Here is an 18,634-nt window from a genome sequence, read left to right on the forward strand (position 1 = left end):
CATCAGAATGTTTGATATATAGAACAAAATTGTGCGAATGTATAAAATGTCCAAAATTGTGCGAAAACTCCAGGAAGAATTTTACTTTTTCTAATTAGAATACGTTTCATGTTCTAGTTTAGATTGCATCTCATATTTTAGGATTCAACTCATCACATATTTTCTATTTGTATTTTTTAAATTTTGCAATAGCGTAAAAGTTTTGGATTGGAATCAAAAATAATTTTCTTCGAAGATATTTCAAACCACCATCTGTTTTGTTCGTTTCAGAGTTTTCCCAAAATCGGTATCGAGAACTGGAAACAAATATTGCGAGTCAATGCATGAGTTACGACAGCCCCACCCGCTAAACACATCCCACACCAACACCAGAAAAACACGTAACCGTGTCAATCAGAGTCCCGTCGTTGTTGTCGTCGTCGTCGTCAACAACTTCACAAGTCGGACAATATTACCATAGGTCAGTGCCATCGTCGTCGCCGTTCGTTCGTTCTTCCTCCTATCGGGAGACAGGAAACGTTTAGCTGCGCGCGCGCCCGTGACCATTGATTAACAAAACGGTGCTGGTTCCGATCCGTTGCCCCACGATGGATGGCGAGGCGAAGGAAGCGAATCTAATTGCGAGGCCTGTCGCGGCGCATAATCAAGCCGTCTGCCAACCTTGATCAGCGCCCAGGTGGAACGTGTGGTTTATTTTTATTTTTCCCTCTCTCTCTCTATCTAATGCGCTACCTTCTCTTAGCGGGAATGCAGGCTAAGCTAGCGGTTTTTTTAAAGCGACGGCGCGAAAAAATTGCAGAAAAATTGTGTTTAATTGATTGATTGGGCCTTGATAACTGCTCGCATGCGAGCTCGAAAGTAAGATTCCAATGGATAAAAATAAAAAAAAAATCTCATGGGAACTTACCGCTTCAATCTCCTTCTCGAACTTCACCGGGCGCAGTTTGCACAGCAGTGCTCCCACGTAGATGGCGTTGATGATGAGAAAGAGGCTGGCCCAGATGACGGCATCGACGGTGCACTCGACCTGCCAGCCCCAGATGATCAGCAGCACGCAACCGGCGATCACAACACAGCGCAACCAGAGCATCCCGAAGGGAGCGTTCGGTGCCAGGAAGGCCAGCAAGAACAACCCATTCCCGATCTGATAGTACAGATGGTGAGTCCTGCGCAGCGAGAAGCACTCCATCAGTGTCCACTCGTTGCCACTGAAGAACCAGGTCCAGCTGAAGCTGGAACCACCTCCGGCGCCAGCCCCTGGGACAAGATAACGGAAAGTATCGTTACTATCGGGGACCAGCGGAGATCGATGGGGGTCATCACTAGGGTTACTACTACTACTACCGCTACTACTGGAGCTGGAATCCCTAGAGGATATGGGCTGTGAGGGGTGGTACTGATTGTGGTTTGGCTGTTGTTGTTGGTGGTTGTGATGGTTGTGATAATTGCTAGCACCTCCTCCTCCAGCAGAAACTCCACCTCCACTACTCCACACGTCCTTCGCCACGATGTACTGCGAAGATGGTGCGATCGGTGAATCTTCGATTATCAATCCACTGGGGCTGCCAATTCCCGATGGCACCGGAGGACTGTTCTCCGCCGGTGGCACTGCTTGGGGGTGTTGCAGGGGTAGATGTGGATGTTGCTGGGTCTGCGGTTGAATCACACTTAACGGGCTGGAAGTCTCCACCAGACCCAGAGCTAGCACCCAGCCAAACAGAAATATGACGCGCTGTAGCCGATCCATTCTGAAAGCCGGAAAGAATCGGGGACACTCAAAACGGTCACCGGGGACCGTTGTTGGAACTCGCGTGTAGATCGCTTCTTGCGCTTACGTTTCGGGGGCATTAACGCGAAACTCACGCCGTGTTACACTTGTGGTTGGGGTGGAAGGGAAACATCATTTTCGGGTGAATGCCAATTGGAGATTACAGTAATGATTTTTGTTGTTTTTTTTTTCGAATTCGGGGGGAACAAACCACACTCAAACACGGTCTAGCTAATATTTTTATTCTCTAGGAAAATATTTCGTTTAATTGAACTGTACGGCACCACACTAATTATATTGTTAAATTTCCGATTAACAACGATGGTTGGATTTTCAACGATGATCTGTAAAAAAAAACAACGAAAAAAAAAGATTAGGCTTGAATTCTTAGAGCATCGATCAATATAAAATACAATAAATCGTGTTAAAATCAATTTAGGATTATCGTGAAAGATATCAGTCTAAAGGACATTAAGCTTCAGAATTTCAGGCCACCTCTTGATACGGGATAGAACTTTTATTTTCAATATTATAGAAAGCCAATTGAAACGACAATCAGACAGCAAGTCGTCAAAAGTTATGGTTATTGATTTGGAAAATTCCATCAAACGGAACCAACTCCAGCACGATTGAATTTACGGTCGCTTTCTGGCAATGAATCATCCTCTAAACGTCTCAAGTAGTCTCAAGAATAAGTGAAAGGAAGGCTGAAGAACAAAAAAAAAAACAAACAAAACCAATTTGAATATTATGCCTCCAACGATATAATTGAATTCCACTCCATACTGCAAATAACATAATAATTCTTCGTGGCAACATGCAAACTTCCACAGCGAAGAAGCCCGGTTAAATCACGAACCAATCGAGATCCACCGCCGGATACAACAGTTATTAGCTAATAAATAAAACATTCATGAATGAAACCGTCAACCGCGGTGCCAGACGCGGTGTCATCCAAGACGACGACGTCGACGACGACAACAAACGAATCAATGCTAATAAAAGTTGTCATCGAATAGATGAAGGACGAAACGGAACTAAAGTAGAACAACATTTCGGGGTGCTGGCTGCACGTATTGTTTGTTTGCACGAGAAAAGTTAACATATAAAACGGCCACCCCACGAAACTGTCATCACCGTTAATGCGTCGTCGTGTTTTGTGTATAACTTTATTGGTAGGAAAAAAATACTGGTGGTTTTTCATTCCTGTAAGATGGCAATGATGATGGTAAAGCCAAGACGGGATTTGGAGTGGAGAAAATATTGGCATGCTGTTGGCGGCACCAGTCGTGAATTATGTACTGTGCATCTTTCTCGGTTTAATGTGGATGTATGGCTGCACTGCTCTCTGTTCGTACTTCAAGTAGAGGAGAGACTTGCTTAGGTTTTGAACGATGTCAGGCACGATGATGGCTGGCAGAGTGTGGGTGGCGGAGGCAACAGATGATGTATTAACAGACTGAATATATGCTACACAAGAGGAGGCTCCTTTTATGAGGCAAAATCATGAAACAGCCCACAGCAACCTTGAGGATAGGGTGATGAGTCGTGGTTTGACCTATTTTGAAATGCAAAACTAATTTGTTTTGTGTGTAAAAAAATAGCTTTTTCAATAACTGAAAAACGCTGTAGTTTTTGTAATAGAATGTTCTCATAATTTATGGGATCATAATTTATATTTGCTTTGGAATCCAATTAATTGAAGAAATGCGAATTACCTTTTCGCACGATTAAGCCTATTTTACTTCTGAGACTTCAGCTCTTCACTCTGCCTGTGTGTTGTTTTAATTTTCCAAGAATTGCCTCCACTTAATTACAAAAGCAACTAATAAAAATATGTTATTTGACAACCCCACACAACTTATAACGAATTTCTTTATTCGCAGAGCACACTGGGGCCTATCTGGCATCTCTTTTTTGCATCGTAAACCGCAATATCGCTTCTCTATTCCTGCATAGATTTCCGCTGACTTCGTGAATTAAAGAAATTCGCTATTAGTGACGCTGGTGCCAGTAACGTGGAATTATATGCATATTAATAAAACCAGAACCAAAAAACCAGAGTCATAGATAAGTGCAAAATGTTTTTTAAACAAATTTAATGCCCTTACGCACCTTAGAAACGCACAAATTTGTAATGGTTACACAACATTCAACTTTTGCGTGCCCCATGAAACAAACACTGTGCACTGTGTGGTGCTATTTTTCATTCGTTACGTGCCGAGATAGAGACGAGCATCATGCACCGATTACGTGTTAGTTAGGACGGAGGTCAAACGAGGTTGGTACGAACGGTAAGCTTTACCTCAGAGACATTAAAATAGTCCTGGCTCAAAAAAATAAACATTAATTGACCTGTTAGAAGGAGGAAATTCTGTACATTTTTTTCTGATTATAATATATAGGATATCATAGCAGACGGTTGGCGTCTATTCATACATCGTTCACGGAAATTCGACCTTGACACTTTTTATTAATTTTCGCTGCTTAACAAAGAAGTAATAAGGATAACTGGCATTTCACAAAGTTGTCCATTATTTTATCTATCCAACGTTATATTGGGCAACAGCTTGCTGCGGCGCTTGGAATAAATTCGCAATGCATATCATCGTAATCATCGCAGATGGCGGACCGTTCGAAGTGGATACGATTTTAAGCGTGCCAGTGAGAATTACCGGCGATTACACGCTAGTCTTTATAAATTTTATGTTCTGGGCACTCAGGCTAATTTTCAAAGAAACCTAAAAAAGATCTGGACATCCTAAACTCGAAGAGAAAAAGCTCTGCCATCCCGTCGGAAGCTCCTCTACGTTCTTCTCGTCAGTGTTTGCATCCGATCTTGTCCCTACACGATCTGTCGAAAGTGCTATATAGAACGATCCGATTAATTGCCTTGACTTGGACGTCTTTGGAATTGCTCCCGAAATGGTCATCACTCCTGCCAAGTAATTAAAAACGTCTTATTTCGCTGATGGGATTCCAACTGTTATATTTCGCCGATGCGCCGAATTTCATGCTGAGCCACTATGCTACATCTTCAAAAAATCTTTCGCACCAGGAAAATTCCCGGATATCCGAAAAAATTTCCATAATGTTTTCAGTTCTCAAAAATGGTGATCGCAGCAACGTAAAAAATTGAAATTATCGTGAGCGCAGGTTTTATGGTCACTACGAATCTCCTAGACTTTACCTCTAGATGTATTAACGAGGTTGCAAAGCACAGCTTGATAACTGATATACACGTATAAATCACCGAACACGTCTGGACAAGATTTTACGAATGGGAGCTTTGCAACAATTCGTAAAATGACTATGCTCATATTGGTGTGGTAGAGTAGTGGGTCAGAATTCGTGAAACGGATCACTAAAAATCGCGATATCTAATTTTTTTTAATAAGTATTAAAAACTTCAAGAGTTTCACTCGGGAAGTTGATTTTTTAGATCAAAAGATATGAGCCTTCGAAGTTGGTGCCGCTACGCATTTTCAAGCGAGAAATGCTCCTAAAACCCAGATTTCTTCACTTCTCATACCAAAAAGTGCACCATAATGACTAAAAGTAATGGCACAGGCGATCTTACCCCGCTAATGCGTTGTGTACGGTTGTCCCCTAACTAAATTTTGCATTATTTTTTTAGTAAAATGTTTAGGTAGCCTTGCGACTTGTTAGGGGCATAAAGTATATTGTCTTCATCATTAAGTTGGGTAAAAGACTAAGCATATTTTGACTATTTTGCGACTAAAAATCATTTCTTTCAAACTAACTTTACAAACCCTACAGAATTTTTGCATATAACTGAAACTGGGATTTTCAAAAGTGGTACTGCACTCGCTTCTCGCTTGAAAATGCGTTGCGGCACCAACTTTGGAAGCCCATATCTTTTGAACAAAAAATAACACCACCTCGAAATTTTCAGGGAAGTTTCGAAATTTCGTAAAAAATACTTGTGATTATTTTCAGATTTTTCAGTGCCCCAGAACATAGATTTTCTACATATTGTTTTAAATAGTTAGTAATTGAAAAAAATATTTTTTTCTTAAAAAAAAATTTTTCGTAAATTACAGCTTAGTATGCATCTGCTGTGGAAATTTCATCAAATTCGATGCAATATTTTTGAAGCTATGTCTGTTTAAAAACACAATAACAACTTGAAAACTTACTCAAATTCAATTAAAATTGGAAAATCAACTTTTTTTTTTTCTTCATCTATAGTTTATTTGACACGGCACAAATACAATTCAATGTTTAACGGCGCCAATTATATCTGGTAGCTTACTTTCTAAAGTATCTTAATAACTAAAAGCAAATTTTTTATCCTCGCTGCCGACTACGAGCTGAAATAAATCTAACTTAAAGCTAGAATATTTTGCATTAAAAGCACTGAATAGCTGTTTGATGGTTTTCATTGCCATAGGTAAGCAGCATATTAAATTTGTTTCGCTGCTGGGCCAAGATATTACGGACTGGCATATTGGGTTGTTTCCATCGGGCCTTGAGAGTATCGTGCGGGTCTGATTGCTGTTTCGGATCCGGGGTCTTAACGTGTTCTTGTCGTTTGGTTGGATGTAGGCGGAAGGGGATAGGACTAAACTGGGGCGTGGATGGATTTCAGGAAAACGTATGTAAGGGACATGTAGGATAGGTCACGGCTCGCCAAGACATCACGAACAGGAACAGCCGGCTGCCTACCTTCGGCCTGCAGGGAAGCTATTAATCTAGACCTGGCGTCACGGTGTACAGGGCATGACCAAACAACGTGCTCTATGTCGTGATAACCTTCACCACAGGCACAGATACCACTCTCCCCGAGCCCAACACGACGGAGATGCGCGTCAAATCTATAGTGATTGGACATAAGCCGGGACATCACGCAAATGAAATCCCGACCTACATCCAACCCCTTGAACCACGGGTTCGTCGATATCTTGGGGATTATGGAATGTAACCACCTTCCCAGTTCCCCCTTGGTCCAAGAGTTTTGCCAACTGATGATCGTATTCTGACGTACAAATGCGAAAAATTCATTAAAGGCAATTGGTCTTTCATAAATATCACCGTTTGTTGCGCCCACCTTAGCCAAAGAGTCCGCTTTCTCATTACCCGGTATCGAGCAGTGAGAAGGGACCCACGCTAAGGTAATCTGAGTAGATTTTTCGGATAAAGCACTCAGATGTTCCCGTATTTTCCCCAGGAAATACGGAGAGTGCTTAACATCTTTCATCGATCGGAGAGCCTCAATGGAACTGAGACTGTCCGTAAAGATGAAATAATGGTCCCTGGGCATTTTTTCGATAATCCCTAGGGTGTACTGAATTGCAGCTAATTCTGCGACGTAAACAGAAGCAGGATTATCGAGCTTATGGGAGACGGTTAAATTGTTATTGAAAATACCGAAGCCAGTGGACCCATCAAGAAGTGATCCGTCAGTGTAGAACATATTGTTGCAGTTGATGTTTCGATATTTACTGGAAAAAATTTTGGGGATCTGCTGCACGCGTAAATGATCCGGGATTCCACGAGTTTCTTCTATCATGGATGTATCGAAAAACACAGTAGAATCAGAAGTATTTGATAAGTCGACACGATTTGGAATATTCGAAGAAGGGTTAATATTTTGGGACATGTGATTGAAATACAATGTCATAAAACGGGTTTGAGAATTAAGTTCGATTAACCTTTCAAAATTTTAAATCACGGGACGGTTCAAGACCTCACATTTGATAAGAATACGAGAAGACAGGCTCCAGAAGCGGTTTTTCAATGATAGTACTCCAGCTAAGATCTCTAAACTCATCGTATGGGTCGACTGCATGCAACCTAAGGCGATACGCAAACAACGATATTGTATTCGCTCCAGTTTGATCAAATGTGTGTTTGCTGCGGAGCGGAAGCAGAAACACCCGTATTCAATAACAGACAATATCGTTGTTTGGTAAAGCCTTATAAGGTCTCCTGGGTGGGCACCCCACCATTGTCCGGTTATTGTACGAAGAAAGTTCACTCTTTGTTGACATTTTTTCATCAGATACCTCACGTGACAACCCCAGGTGCCTTTAGAGTCGAACCAGACACCAAGATATTTGTGTACCAAAACCTGAGAAATCGTTTTACCCATTAATTGTGTTTGAAGCCCAAGCAGACAAATTGTCCAAGGTATCTTGCAATGGTCCTTGCAAATCGGCAGCTTTGGCTCCTGTAACAGAGATTACACTGTCGTCTGCAAGTTGTCTTATCGTGCATGAATTTGCCAGACATTCGTCGATGTCATTTACATAAAAGTTGTAAAGAAGGGGGCTTAAACATGAGCCCTGGGGAAGACCCATGTAGCTAATGCGAAAAGTTGCCAAATCGCCGTGCGTAAAATGCATGTGCTTTTCGGACAACAAATTGTGCGAAAAATTGTTCAAAATTGGAGAAAATCCTTGTCGGTGAAGTTTACCCGAAAGAATGTCAATAGAAACGGAATCAAAAGCCCCCTTAATGTCCAAGAACGCAGACGCCATTTGTTCTTTGCGAGCATACGCCAGCTGAATATCTGTTGAAAGCAACGCAAGACAATCATTCGTCCCTTTGGCACGGCGGAAGCCAAATTGAGTATCTGATAGTAGACCATTTGATTCGACCCAATGGTCTAAACGACGGAGTATCATTTTTTCCATCAATTTCCGGATACAGGATAGCATTGCAATCGGCCTATAAGAGTTGTGATCAGAAGCTGGTTTCCCTGGTTTTTGGATGGCGATCACCTTCACTTGCCTCCAATCCTGCGGTACAATATTTTGCTCCAGGAACTTATTGAACAAGTTCAACAAGCGCCTCTTGGCATTGCCGGGTAGATTCTTCAACAAGTTGAATTCGATTCTATCTAACCCAGGCGCGTTATTGTTACAGGACAGGAGGGCAACTGAAAATTCTGCCATCGTAAAAGGTGATTCTATCGCGTCGTGGCCCGGAGACGCATCGCGAACAATGTTTTGCTCAGGAACAGAGTCCGGACATACTTTCCTGGCAAAATCAAATATCCACCTACTTGAAGACTCCTCGCTTTCGTTGACCGTTACGCGATTCCGTATTCTTCGGGCGGTGTGTCCAAAGAGTGCTCATTGATGTCTCCCTCGACGTCTCGTTTACGAACCGACGCCAATATCCGTGTTTCTTTGCCTTAGTCAAGCTTTTAAACTTGGTATCAAGCTCCGAATAACGTTTAAAGTCGTCGGCATCGTCTGTATCCCGGAAGGTCAGATACGCGTCGGATCTTTGCGTGTAGACATCGGAGCACTCTTGGTCCCACCACGGAGTGGGAGGCCGTTCTTTGATCGTTACGCCGGGATATTTCTTCGTTTGGGCTTGCAACGCGGCGTCGAGAATCAAGCCCGCGAGGAGGTTGAATTCTTCAAGTGGTGGATGATGTTGAATCGACTCGACCGCTTTTGAAATCATTTCCTCGTATAACTTCCAATCGACATTCCGTGTGAGGTCATACGGAATGTCAATTGGTCGCATGCGAGTTGACCCGTTATTGATTGAAATAAGAATAGGCAAACGGTCGCTACCGTGAGGATCGAGGATTACCTTCCATGTGCAATCCAACCGTAGCGACGTCGAACATAAGGATAGATCCAAAGCGCTTGGGCGCGCTGGAGGTTTCGGGATACGTGTCATTTCACCGTTGTTTAAAATAGTCATGTCGAAGTCATCGCAAAGGTTATAGATTAAAGAGGAGCGGTTATCATTGTATGGGGAACCCCAAGCCACGCCATGAGAGTTGAAGTCTCCCAAAATCAAACGTGGCGAGGGAAGAAGTTCTATTAAATCAAAGAGCAGCCGTTGCCCAACCTGTGCTCTGGGAGGAATATATATTGAGGCAATACAAAGCTCTTTACCTTGTATTGTCATTTGACATGCGACAACTTCGATGCCTGGAATCGAGGGGAGGTTAATACGATAGAAAAAATAGCACTTTTTAATCCCTAAAGTACTCCTCCATATGGGGTGTCTCGATCAAGGCGAATAATATTAAAATCATGGAAGTTGAGATCAATATTTGAAGTAAGCCAATTTTCACAAAGGGAAAATGCATCGCATTTGTTTTTATTTATCAAAACTTTAAACGAATCAATTTTTGGTAAAATACTTCTACAATTCCACTGTAAGACAGAGATAGAATCCTTCATATACGCAGTTGAATTAGGCATCGAAGGATACAATCGCTGCAAGGAGGGGCCATTGGGCAGTCAACTGCTTCAAAAATGATCTAACTGTTGGGAGGAATGCTGTAAGAAAAATTTTAATTGGATCGGGTACATTGAAATTTTCAAAAATCCAGTCCACAATGTCAGAAAATTTCACTAATCCAGAGTTTGTTTCATCAACTGGATGTGCAAAAGGAACAACTGGGGTTTTAGATGTTCCTGGCAGTGCTGGGAACTCCTTCTGGGACTTTAAATTTGCAAGCCCAGGAGGAGTTTGCTTCGGTTTTTCCGCAGCACTGTTTGGTTTGTTTGTACTTTTCATTACACTTTGGGAAATCTTAGGACCTTTACGGGGAAGCTTAGGAGAAGAAACATTTTTCCTCTTCCTAGACTCCCCAGGATTGGCATAAGATGTTCCCGCTGATGAATCGTCAGAATCGGTTTCATCAGAGGGCAACAGATCAAAGGAGTTCGATGTTATGGTAGAAGTGGTCACGGTCTTCTTCAGCATCTCAGCGTAAGAACGCTTTGAACGCTCCTTAAGTGACCGCTTGATTTTATCTCTGCGCTGCATGTACACTGGGCATGTGGAGAGCTCATGCTGGTTTTCCCCACAGTGAATACATTTTTCAGCATTAACACTGCAAGAATCTTCCGCATGAGTCTCCCCACACTTGCTACATCGTGCCTTATTGCAGCAGTAGGCGGCTGTGTGGCCTAACTGCTTGCAATTGGTGCAATTCATAACACGGGGTACATACAATCGCACAGGCAGACGAACCCGGTCGATCGAGACGTGGCTAGGGAGTGCAGATCCGGCAAACGTAACGCGAAACGAGTCTGACGGAGTGTAAACTTTTTTACCGCCGACGAGAGACATGGACCGCAATTGCTTACAATCCAAAATCTTCGCCTGTGTTTCGGTATTTTTGAAGCAACCGGTTGTGCTTTTTAGGATACACTCGACAGACAGACTCGAATCGGTTATGACACCGTCGATCTCCACGTCTCGTGCGGGTATGTAGACGCGATACTCGCGTGTGAAGAGCTCAGAGCAAGCGATAGCATTGGCCTGTGCCAGATCACTGACCACGACACGGGGCTTGTTAGGTCGAACCTTGGAAATTTCGGTCACGGCCTTGTACCCCTTCGTCAGGTCTTTAGCAATTTGCAGTATGTTTAAACGCTTTGAATTCACTCCTGCCTTTGGACGAAAATAAACAGTATAGCTGCCCTGTTGAGATCCGTCCGGGTAAAGCCTGGGGCGAGGGGGGACTGGAGAATGAACAGGGGAGGGGGTAACAGAAGGGTCAGGGTCAGGGGGGTTCGGGGATGGTGGCACGGGAGGCGAGGGATCTATATCCATTGCGCTAAATGTAGCGCACTAGCGCACTAGCGCCGACAAGAACACGTACCTCTTTACTTCTTCCTTCCAGCAGTGGTTGTCCGATCGTTCGAAGCTGCACCCAAAGCAGCCAGCAGCACCAGTACAGCAGCACCAAAACAGCCACCAGCAGTGAGCCGGGTGTGAGATCACTCAGCACAGCGACACGGACTCGACTGTCAACTGATGGCCTTGAATAATACACTCTTTTGTTTGGCTATTCGTACACACGGACCGGATTGTAATAGAACGATCACTTTGCACGTCCGTTTCTGTCGGGTGTTCGACGCGGAATGGAAAATCAACTTCTCGAGTAAAACTCTTGAAGTTTTTAATACTTCAATTGTACCAGAAGTGTTTTGGATACAGTAAAAGACCCGAAAATAGTTTTCAAACGCACAAAACATGTTCCAAAGATGTTTCAAAATGGTTTCACAAAAAGAATAAAAATGGTTACAAATGTGTCTCGAAACTGTGCAAAACTTATTCAGAAAAGTCTCACGAAATGACAAAAATTACTTAGACATCAAAAAAGTCATGAACTCAAAACATGCCAAAATAATTAGAGCATACATTTTGGTTTTGAAATTTGAGTGAAACCTTAAATGTTTCTAAAATGGTTCTTCAAAGTTTTAAAAACCTCATAAACAGCATCAAGATCGTTGTTCTTTAAAAAAATAGTTTATTTTTTCATTGGTTGTATTAAAAACGTAAAATAATCGTTACAAAAAAGTTTGAATAGAAAAAATCTCGAAATGTTTAAAAACATTTGAAAAACGAAAGTGTTTCAAAAATGTTCCAAACATCTTTCAAAAATGCTATGAAAGTGTTGCAGGACGTTTGGAATATGATTTCGTATTAAATGTTTCTAGAATATTTCATAAATATATAGAACACAGATTAAAAAAAAAATTGTTTTAAACATGTTTATAAAATGTTTTTAATATGTTTCTGAAACGTATTTACCTTAATACGTCAATAATAACTAAAAAAAATCTTTACAAAGTTGCAAAAATGCATTAAGAATATTTGAGATAAGTTTTTGAAGTCTATAGAATTTTTTTTCCTCACATGTCATTTAATAGACACGGCACAAATATAATTTACTGTTTAACGGCGCCAATTATATCTGATGACTTAAAACTAAAGACAAATTTTTTATCCTCACTGCCCTCGGCCTGAAAGAAAGCTACAACTGGCGTCACGGTGTACAAGGCATGACCAAACAACATGCTCTATGTCGTGGTAACCTTCACCACAGAAGTCTATAGAAATTGTTTCAATTATTAAAAATCAATTAAATGTTCCAAATAATGTTCAAACATTTAAAAATGAAAAATTCCTAATGTCTTGAAGCAGTTCCAAAAATTGATAACTTTTAAATATTCTAAAAATGTTTCAAAAATTTTTTGAAAAAATACTTCAAAATGCTTCCAGAATTATTTGAATATTAAATATTTCAATAGTATTCAAGCTGTTAGAAAGACTTAAAAATGTTTAACACTTTATGAAAATGATCCTGAAATGCTCTCAATATGTCAGAAAAATGTGCCAAAAGAATATGTACTAAATTTCACCCCTAATTTGGTTTATACATGTCTTTGAGATGTTATATGAATGCTACAAACAATGTTTCAGTCACACTTTCAAACGATCTAGAAATGGTTTAGGAATGTTCCAAAAATAAAAAAAAAATGTTTAAAAAAAGTTTCTGTTTTATTATAAGTAGGACTTATATTTCGTCAGGAGGAAGGAGTTTCATCGGTACTTCGTTCTTTCTGCCAATATCATGCCATAATCATTCTTGTCATTCTCCTCAGTATGTGAAAGGAGAGTATGTATGTGCCTGCGTGTAGCAAATGCTTTCACCACACTGTTTCTTTCTCCACTCCAAAGTGTCTCAATCAGCTTACAGAGAGACACACACACTTCCAGCTCACCCCACATCTGACAGAAACAAGAGGGGTGAATCACTCTACAGAGAAAACGCAGAAGTATACAACAGTGTCTACTGGCGAGTAGTCCGGAAGGTGAAAAAAAAAACCTACCGGGCAAAAATGTAGTCTTCGTGTAGCTACACTGCGAAAACGAATTCAACCAGAGTAAATTCGACCGGCACGAGCGGCACGAGCAACGCAATCTATTTTTTTTTCTCTCAATCTCTTTTCCTCTTCTGCCATGCTCAAGAAACCAACTGTGAACCGCACCACAGATAGCTCTGCAGTGTAATTATTGTGCGTGATGTCCACAAGTGTGAGAAAGTACATACACCATAGTTCATTGTCTCGCGAGAGAGAGATTTCAGATTTCACCGCAGTGCTTTCAGGAAGCTCAGCAGATAAAAATCGTTTGTTGCTCTCTTCTACATAGCATGAGCGTTGATTTGCTCTTTAGTGTGAGAGCAGTAGTTTTCACAGTGCAAGATGATCTCCTGCAGTCTAGAGGTTTTCTGAGGAGAAAAGACAAGCATGGCCGTGGTTACAATAATTTTTTTAAATTTTAATAATCTTGACAAGCTTCTAATTTTTGATCTTCACTGCAAAAAACATTCATCTGATAACAACTTTTGAGAAGGGAGAGCGGGGGCCTAGTGTGGTTGGTAACGTCTCCGCCAACCACGCTCGACGCCTGGGTTCGAATCCCACCGCCGACATAGGTGTCGATGGTTGTGAGGTGGCGTGATCCACTCACAACCAACCCTACTGGTCTAGATTCAATCCTAGCCGACACCGGGAGATTTTCTGAGGCGAAAAATCTCTGGGATCACGCCTTCCATCGCATGAGGAAGTAAAGCCGTTGGCGCCGGTCCGTTGATAAACGGGTCGTGAGTTAGGGTCCTGGGTGTGGAGTCGCCTCCCTGGGCGTCGGTGATTGGCCACAACAGTGACGGAACAAGACCGACGGAAAATAAGCGAGAATAAAAAAAAAAAAAAACTTTTGAGAAGTGCAGATCGATTGAAACACGAAGTACAAACATTTTAGGCACATCAATAGGTACGGGTACATATATACACTTACTCATTGATCACACATTTTATTTTGGCGGAGAATCACGATGATTCAAAAAGAGCGTATTTTAATAAATAATTCCGATTTTTTTATTTGAATCTTGCAAGAGGATGCTTTCTTGGCCACTCTGAGCTTCATGAAAAAAATTAAAAACGCTCTGAAACTCTTTCAGTTAATTATTTGTGAAGTGATCCAATCATTATGCAAATTCACTTTAGCTTTAGTTTGAAAAAATAAATCAAATTTAAAAAATAATTATGTCGAGTGTTCCACTAATGCGTATTTATGTAAACTATAAAGGGGTCCTTTTCCAATGAATGTAAAATTCGGATGCCTTCATAGGAAAAATTTGACTTATATTTCCGCGCACCTTGAAAAAAGTTACAATCGGTCCAATCATAAATCATCACCCTAGTCTGAAAAAGAGGCACCAGTGTACATAAATTTTCATTAAAAATCTATTACCTTGGAGGATAAAGAACTTAGTAGTTCAGTCGGAAACAATTAATTAGCAATGACTTTAACGAACTGAAGACAAAAATTACGTAAAGCTCATCAAGACAGAAGGCAGTCAGTAAAAATATCCAAAATTTTTTTTGATTCCATTCAACACACATTAAAGAAGTTATTTTCCATTGAAATCATCGCTGGTAGGCGTTAAGTTCCATATACGAAGCGAAGCGCAAAGTCGAAGCCGCAAAGTGCCGGATAGACTACCTAATCCAGATCTGGTTTGCGGAGTGTTTTTTTTTTTTTTTGGACGCCTTCCCCACTACTAACCAAATCCGGCGCGCGTGCTTTGCGATGGCGATTAGCTCATCATCGTCGTTTCCCGTTTAGGTTTTTATGGTGACATTCAATTAAGCTTGTACGCCCAAGCCGAAATGGGTGTGGGCTGTGCGGACGATTCATTCATGATTTCTTGAAGGCGTTCATTGCGTTTAAAAAAACACGCAGTGAAAAGTGTAGGTCTAATGAAACTAGCAGCCAACGCTCTAGGGCGCAATTTACACGCGACATAACCGAAAGCAAACAAAACAACGAACATGAGCATGTTCAACAGCTACTGTAAGGAAAATAAACACGAAAAAAAAACGGATTTGCATCGGCTATTTGGCAATCTACCACTGCAGTGAACATGTGTTCTGTTTCACATTGCAGGCAAGGCACCGAACGGCGAACTTTTCCACCTCAATAACGATGGACCGAACGCAGCAAAACGAAACAAAACATACAAAAAAAAGACTAGCCAACATTGAGTTCTAGTACTGTGTACTATAAGTAAACAACAACAACAAATAGTGCTCTCTTACGCCAGGCCCAATCGACAAACCAGGTCATGTCGGTATGACCGAACGCGACTGATGGAATGAAAGGGGAAACCGGTTATCGGGACACGCGGGTTGACATTCCCTTTCGGATCAGAGTCCAGCGCGGTGACTTGAAAGATTTTTTTTTCCGTAGGTGACTCGTGCGGATCTTATACCAGGTTGTGACATTTTGAAGGGAAATTATCCGTTGCAAGGACGGCGGAGGAGGTTTTTTCACGAAAAAAATCAGAATAGCATTCTTAAAACGTAAATTGCACAAAACGCTTGGAAGCACACAAGAAAATTATTTTATTGAAAGCTCACGTAAAGTTCAGCTTAGTTAAGACGATTTTAATGGTAGCTCTAGTTTATCTAAGAAATTTCCAAGCAAAATATTCGATGAAAATGATATTCAGCGAAAAGACACTAACCGGCGAATTTGAAAGGAAAAAAAAACTAATTGTCAAGAGTCAAAATGAAAAAAAAAAAAAAGAAGACAAATATTGCACCAGAAAAGACAATTCCACAGCGAGTAGAGATCCCGTAGCCGTTGCGGACAGAGTCAACAACATGCTAAACCACCACTTGAGATGCAAAGATCAGATCGCGCGGCCGCTCGCAGCACTTTGTGCGGCTCATTTCATGCCAGCCGCCGTGGAGATCATCATATCTCTGTGTTCCATTCGGAGCCGAACTGAGCCGAAGGCAAACAAGCGCATGAAATGAGGCAACAAATTGAAAGCGATGATAACAATAAACCAGACAGCCAGAGATCAGGGTAGACAGATCTGTCGATTTTTCTTCGCATTCGATACCGCTTTTATTGTCGTCAGGGTCGCCATGTGAAGAAGCCTAGAAGCAATCGTTGTCATGAGGGTACGATCAAAAATTGACGTCATCGAGCCCGAGATCGTGTATGCATGTGTGCGTGTGCATCGTGCAACATCTGCAAGATATTACGCGATTTTTACTGGTGATGCTGGCTGGCTGCTGAACCCTTCCGCGAATCGGATCGGATCGCGTTCGCACCAATTTCGGGCAATAAGATTTATTCTATCGAAAAACTCGAACCTCCCTAGCCAGCAACCTATCAGAGCGCTTCTCCCCGACTGCCGTATCTGTGACCGTTCTGGGTGATGAGTCAGCGCCCAGTTTAATGTTTACTCTTGTGTGAGGATGCGCCCGGTTGATAAATGTTTTATAAATAAAATTCCACCAGGCGCACGAAATTTTCGAGCACACTGACTGCCCTTTGCCGGCTGTTTGATGTTTCTTTCGGTTGCCCAAAAAAGAAAAGTGAAAGGCGTTTAGAAGAGCTTGAATGCTTGTCATGATGAATTGCTAGTTATGGGATCGATTTCATTGAAAAACTCAAACTGCATTCGACGTGAATTATCAGTTGGAAAGTGGCTGCCGTACGTCGCGTCGAAAATAAAAACAAAGAAAAAGCAACGCAAGAGAGACAGTGATTGCAGTGGATATCAGCACGTTTTGAACGCCGAAAACTAATTCACTTATTCAATCACTACTCGGGTTGTTGTTTGGCTTTTTTTAAATCTATGTATTATTCCCAAGTGAATCTTTTTCACCAGTCAATTTACGCCGGCGACGGCGCCGTCATTGAACGAAAAGAAAACCGAAGTCATACGAGTACATTAAATTTAATTAGATTTTCATTTCTTTTTCGATTTCCCCGCATCGCGTGATCTCCAGTGCTCTCCACACACTCACGGTAGCCACCAATGGCGGTTGTTTTTTTCTGTGTTTTTCAGTGTCTGGCGAGACCGAAAAGCAACAAAATTTTTCCTGCCTTTTTGGATACTGAGTGACACATTAGACAGTATCGATGATCCCCGGTATTTTTCTCGAATCAAAACATCCGATTGCGCGGGCAAACTGAAAATATATATTAATATTTATATTCTATGAATCCAATTTAGGGAAATAATTTGTTCTCTTCTTGACTATGGAAGCGTTTTCTTACCGGCGTCAAACAAGAACATATTTACCTTTACCGAGAATGATTTTAGAAGTGAAAATGTGATCTAAATTAAATCGTGAATCATCGAAATTCTAACGCTTCTTTCCCCAGCCCGGGTGTCTACTGTATTTCGCACTTCTATTATTACGAATACCCCTGTTAAGAGTAAGTGGAATGCTTATTATTTATACGGGCTTGTGTATATGTGTTTCACCCATCTTTTTACGCTTACTGCTGTGCTGTACCTGGATTGTTTTACCAATATCACCAATTTTATTTTCTAGAGTTTTAGCAACATATTCGACTGCCCAGTTTTATAATAATAAGGACTTATTTTCTTGAGACGAAGTCATTGACGTATTGTATAAAACTAAGTGTAAAGACAGGGTATGTGGGGACTCTGAGAACAAACCCGTGCTTAAGTCATTCGATATCGAATGATCTGGCAATAGTAGGAGGAGTCGTAGTAGACTTATCACTATTGATATCATATTATGTTAAAACTTTCTGATTAACCCTTCTGAATGACCAGAAAAGGGTAGCAGAAATAATTCCAAACCGTGGGCAAAAAACATGGATCTGCACAAACAATGTTTCAAAACGAAGTAAGCTTTCAAAAACCTGACAAAATGCATTAAATTGAGCTCAAAATCGTAAAAACAACCATACCGTATGCTCGAGAAGGTAAAAAGAGTAACAAGATTTTCTGTGTCCATGTTTTAAGAATACTTTTCCAGTTTTGTGTTTTTTGTATCTCGTGCGACATTTTATTGTAGTTCGAGGAATTCCATAATACGATGAAATCGAGTGTCCCCATATATCCTTCACACGAGTGGTTTATTTCTCTAACACAGACATCAAAAAAGTAGACGAAACAAATCCTAGTATGAGTAAAAAGTTAATACAGAAGCTAGGTACGTCCACGTCGTTCACATCTTCATCTGGCTTTAGAAAGTCGACATTTGCCCTTTAGTTGGCAGTGAATCGTCT

The 18,634-nt window shown here is 41.3% G+C and overlaps 1 protein-coding gene across 10 annotated transcripts in view; it reads right to left on the bottom strand.

The window, feature by feature from the left end:
• LOC129718514 (blood vessel epicardial substance) overlaps window positions 1-18,634 on the bottom strand; it is a 209,129-nt gene that overhangs the window by 175,413 nt on the left and 15,082 nt on the right. For 7 of the 10 annotated variants that reach the window (XR_008727133.1, XR_008727215.1, XR_008727225.1 and 4 more), the window contains one exon: window positions 908-2,112. Coding sequence is in view for 2 of the 10 variants with exons in the window: in XM_055671847.1 (XP_055527822.1) it covers window positions 908-1,747 (840 nt within the window). In the remaining 8 variants the exon portion in view is untranslated. The remainder of the gene's footprint in view (window positions 1-907; window positions 2,113-18,634) is intronic. The other 3 variants (XR_008727361.1, XR_008727328.1, XR_008727289.1) reach the window with 3 other exon arrangements.

Source organism: Wyeomyia smithii, chromosome 1, assembly GCF_029784165.1.
Source record: "Wyeomyia smithii strain HCP4-BCI-WySm-NY-G18 chromosome 1, ASM2978416v1, whole genome shotgun sequence".
Classification (NCBI taxonomy): Eukaryota; Metazoa; Arthropoda; class Insecta; order Diptera; family Culicidae; genus Wyeomyia; species Wyeomyia smithii.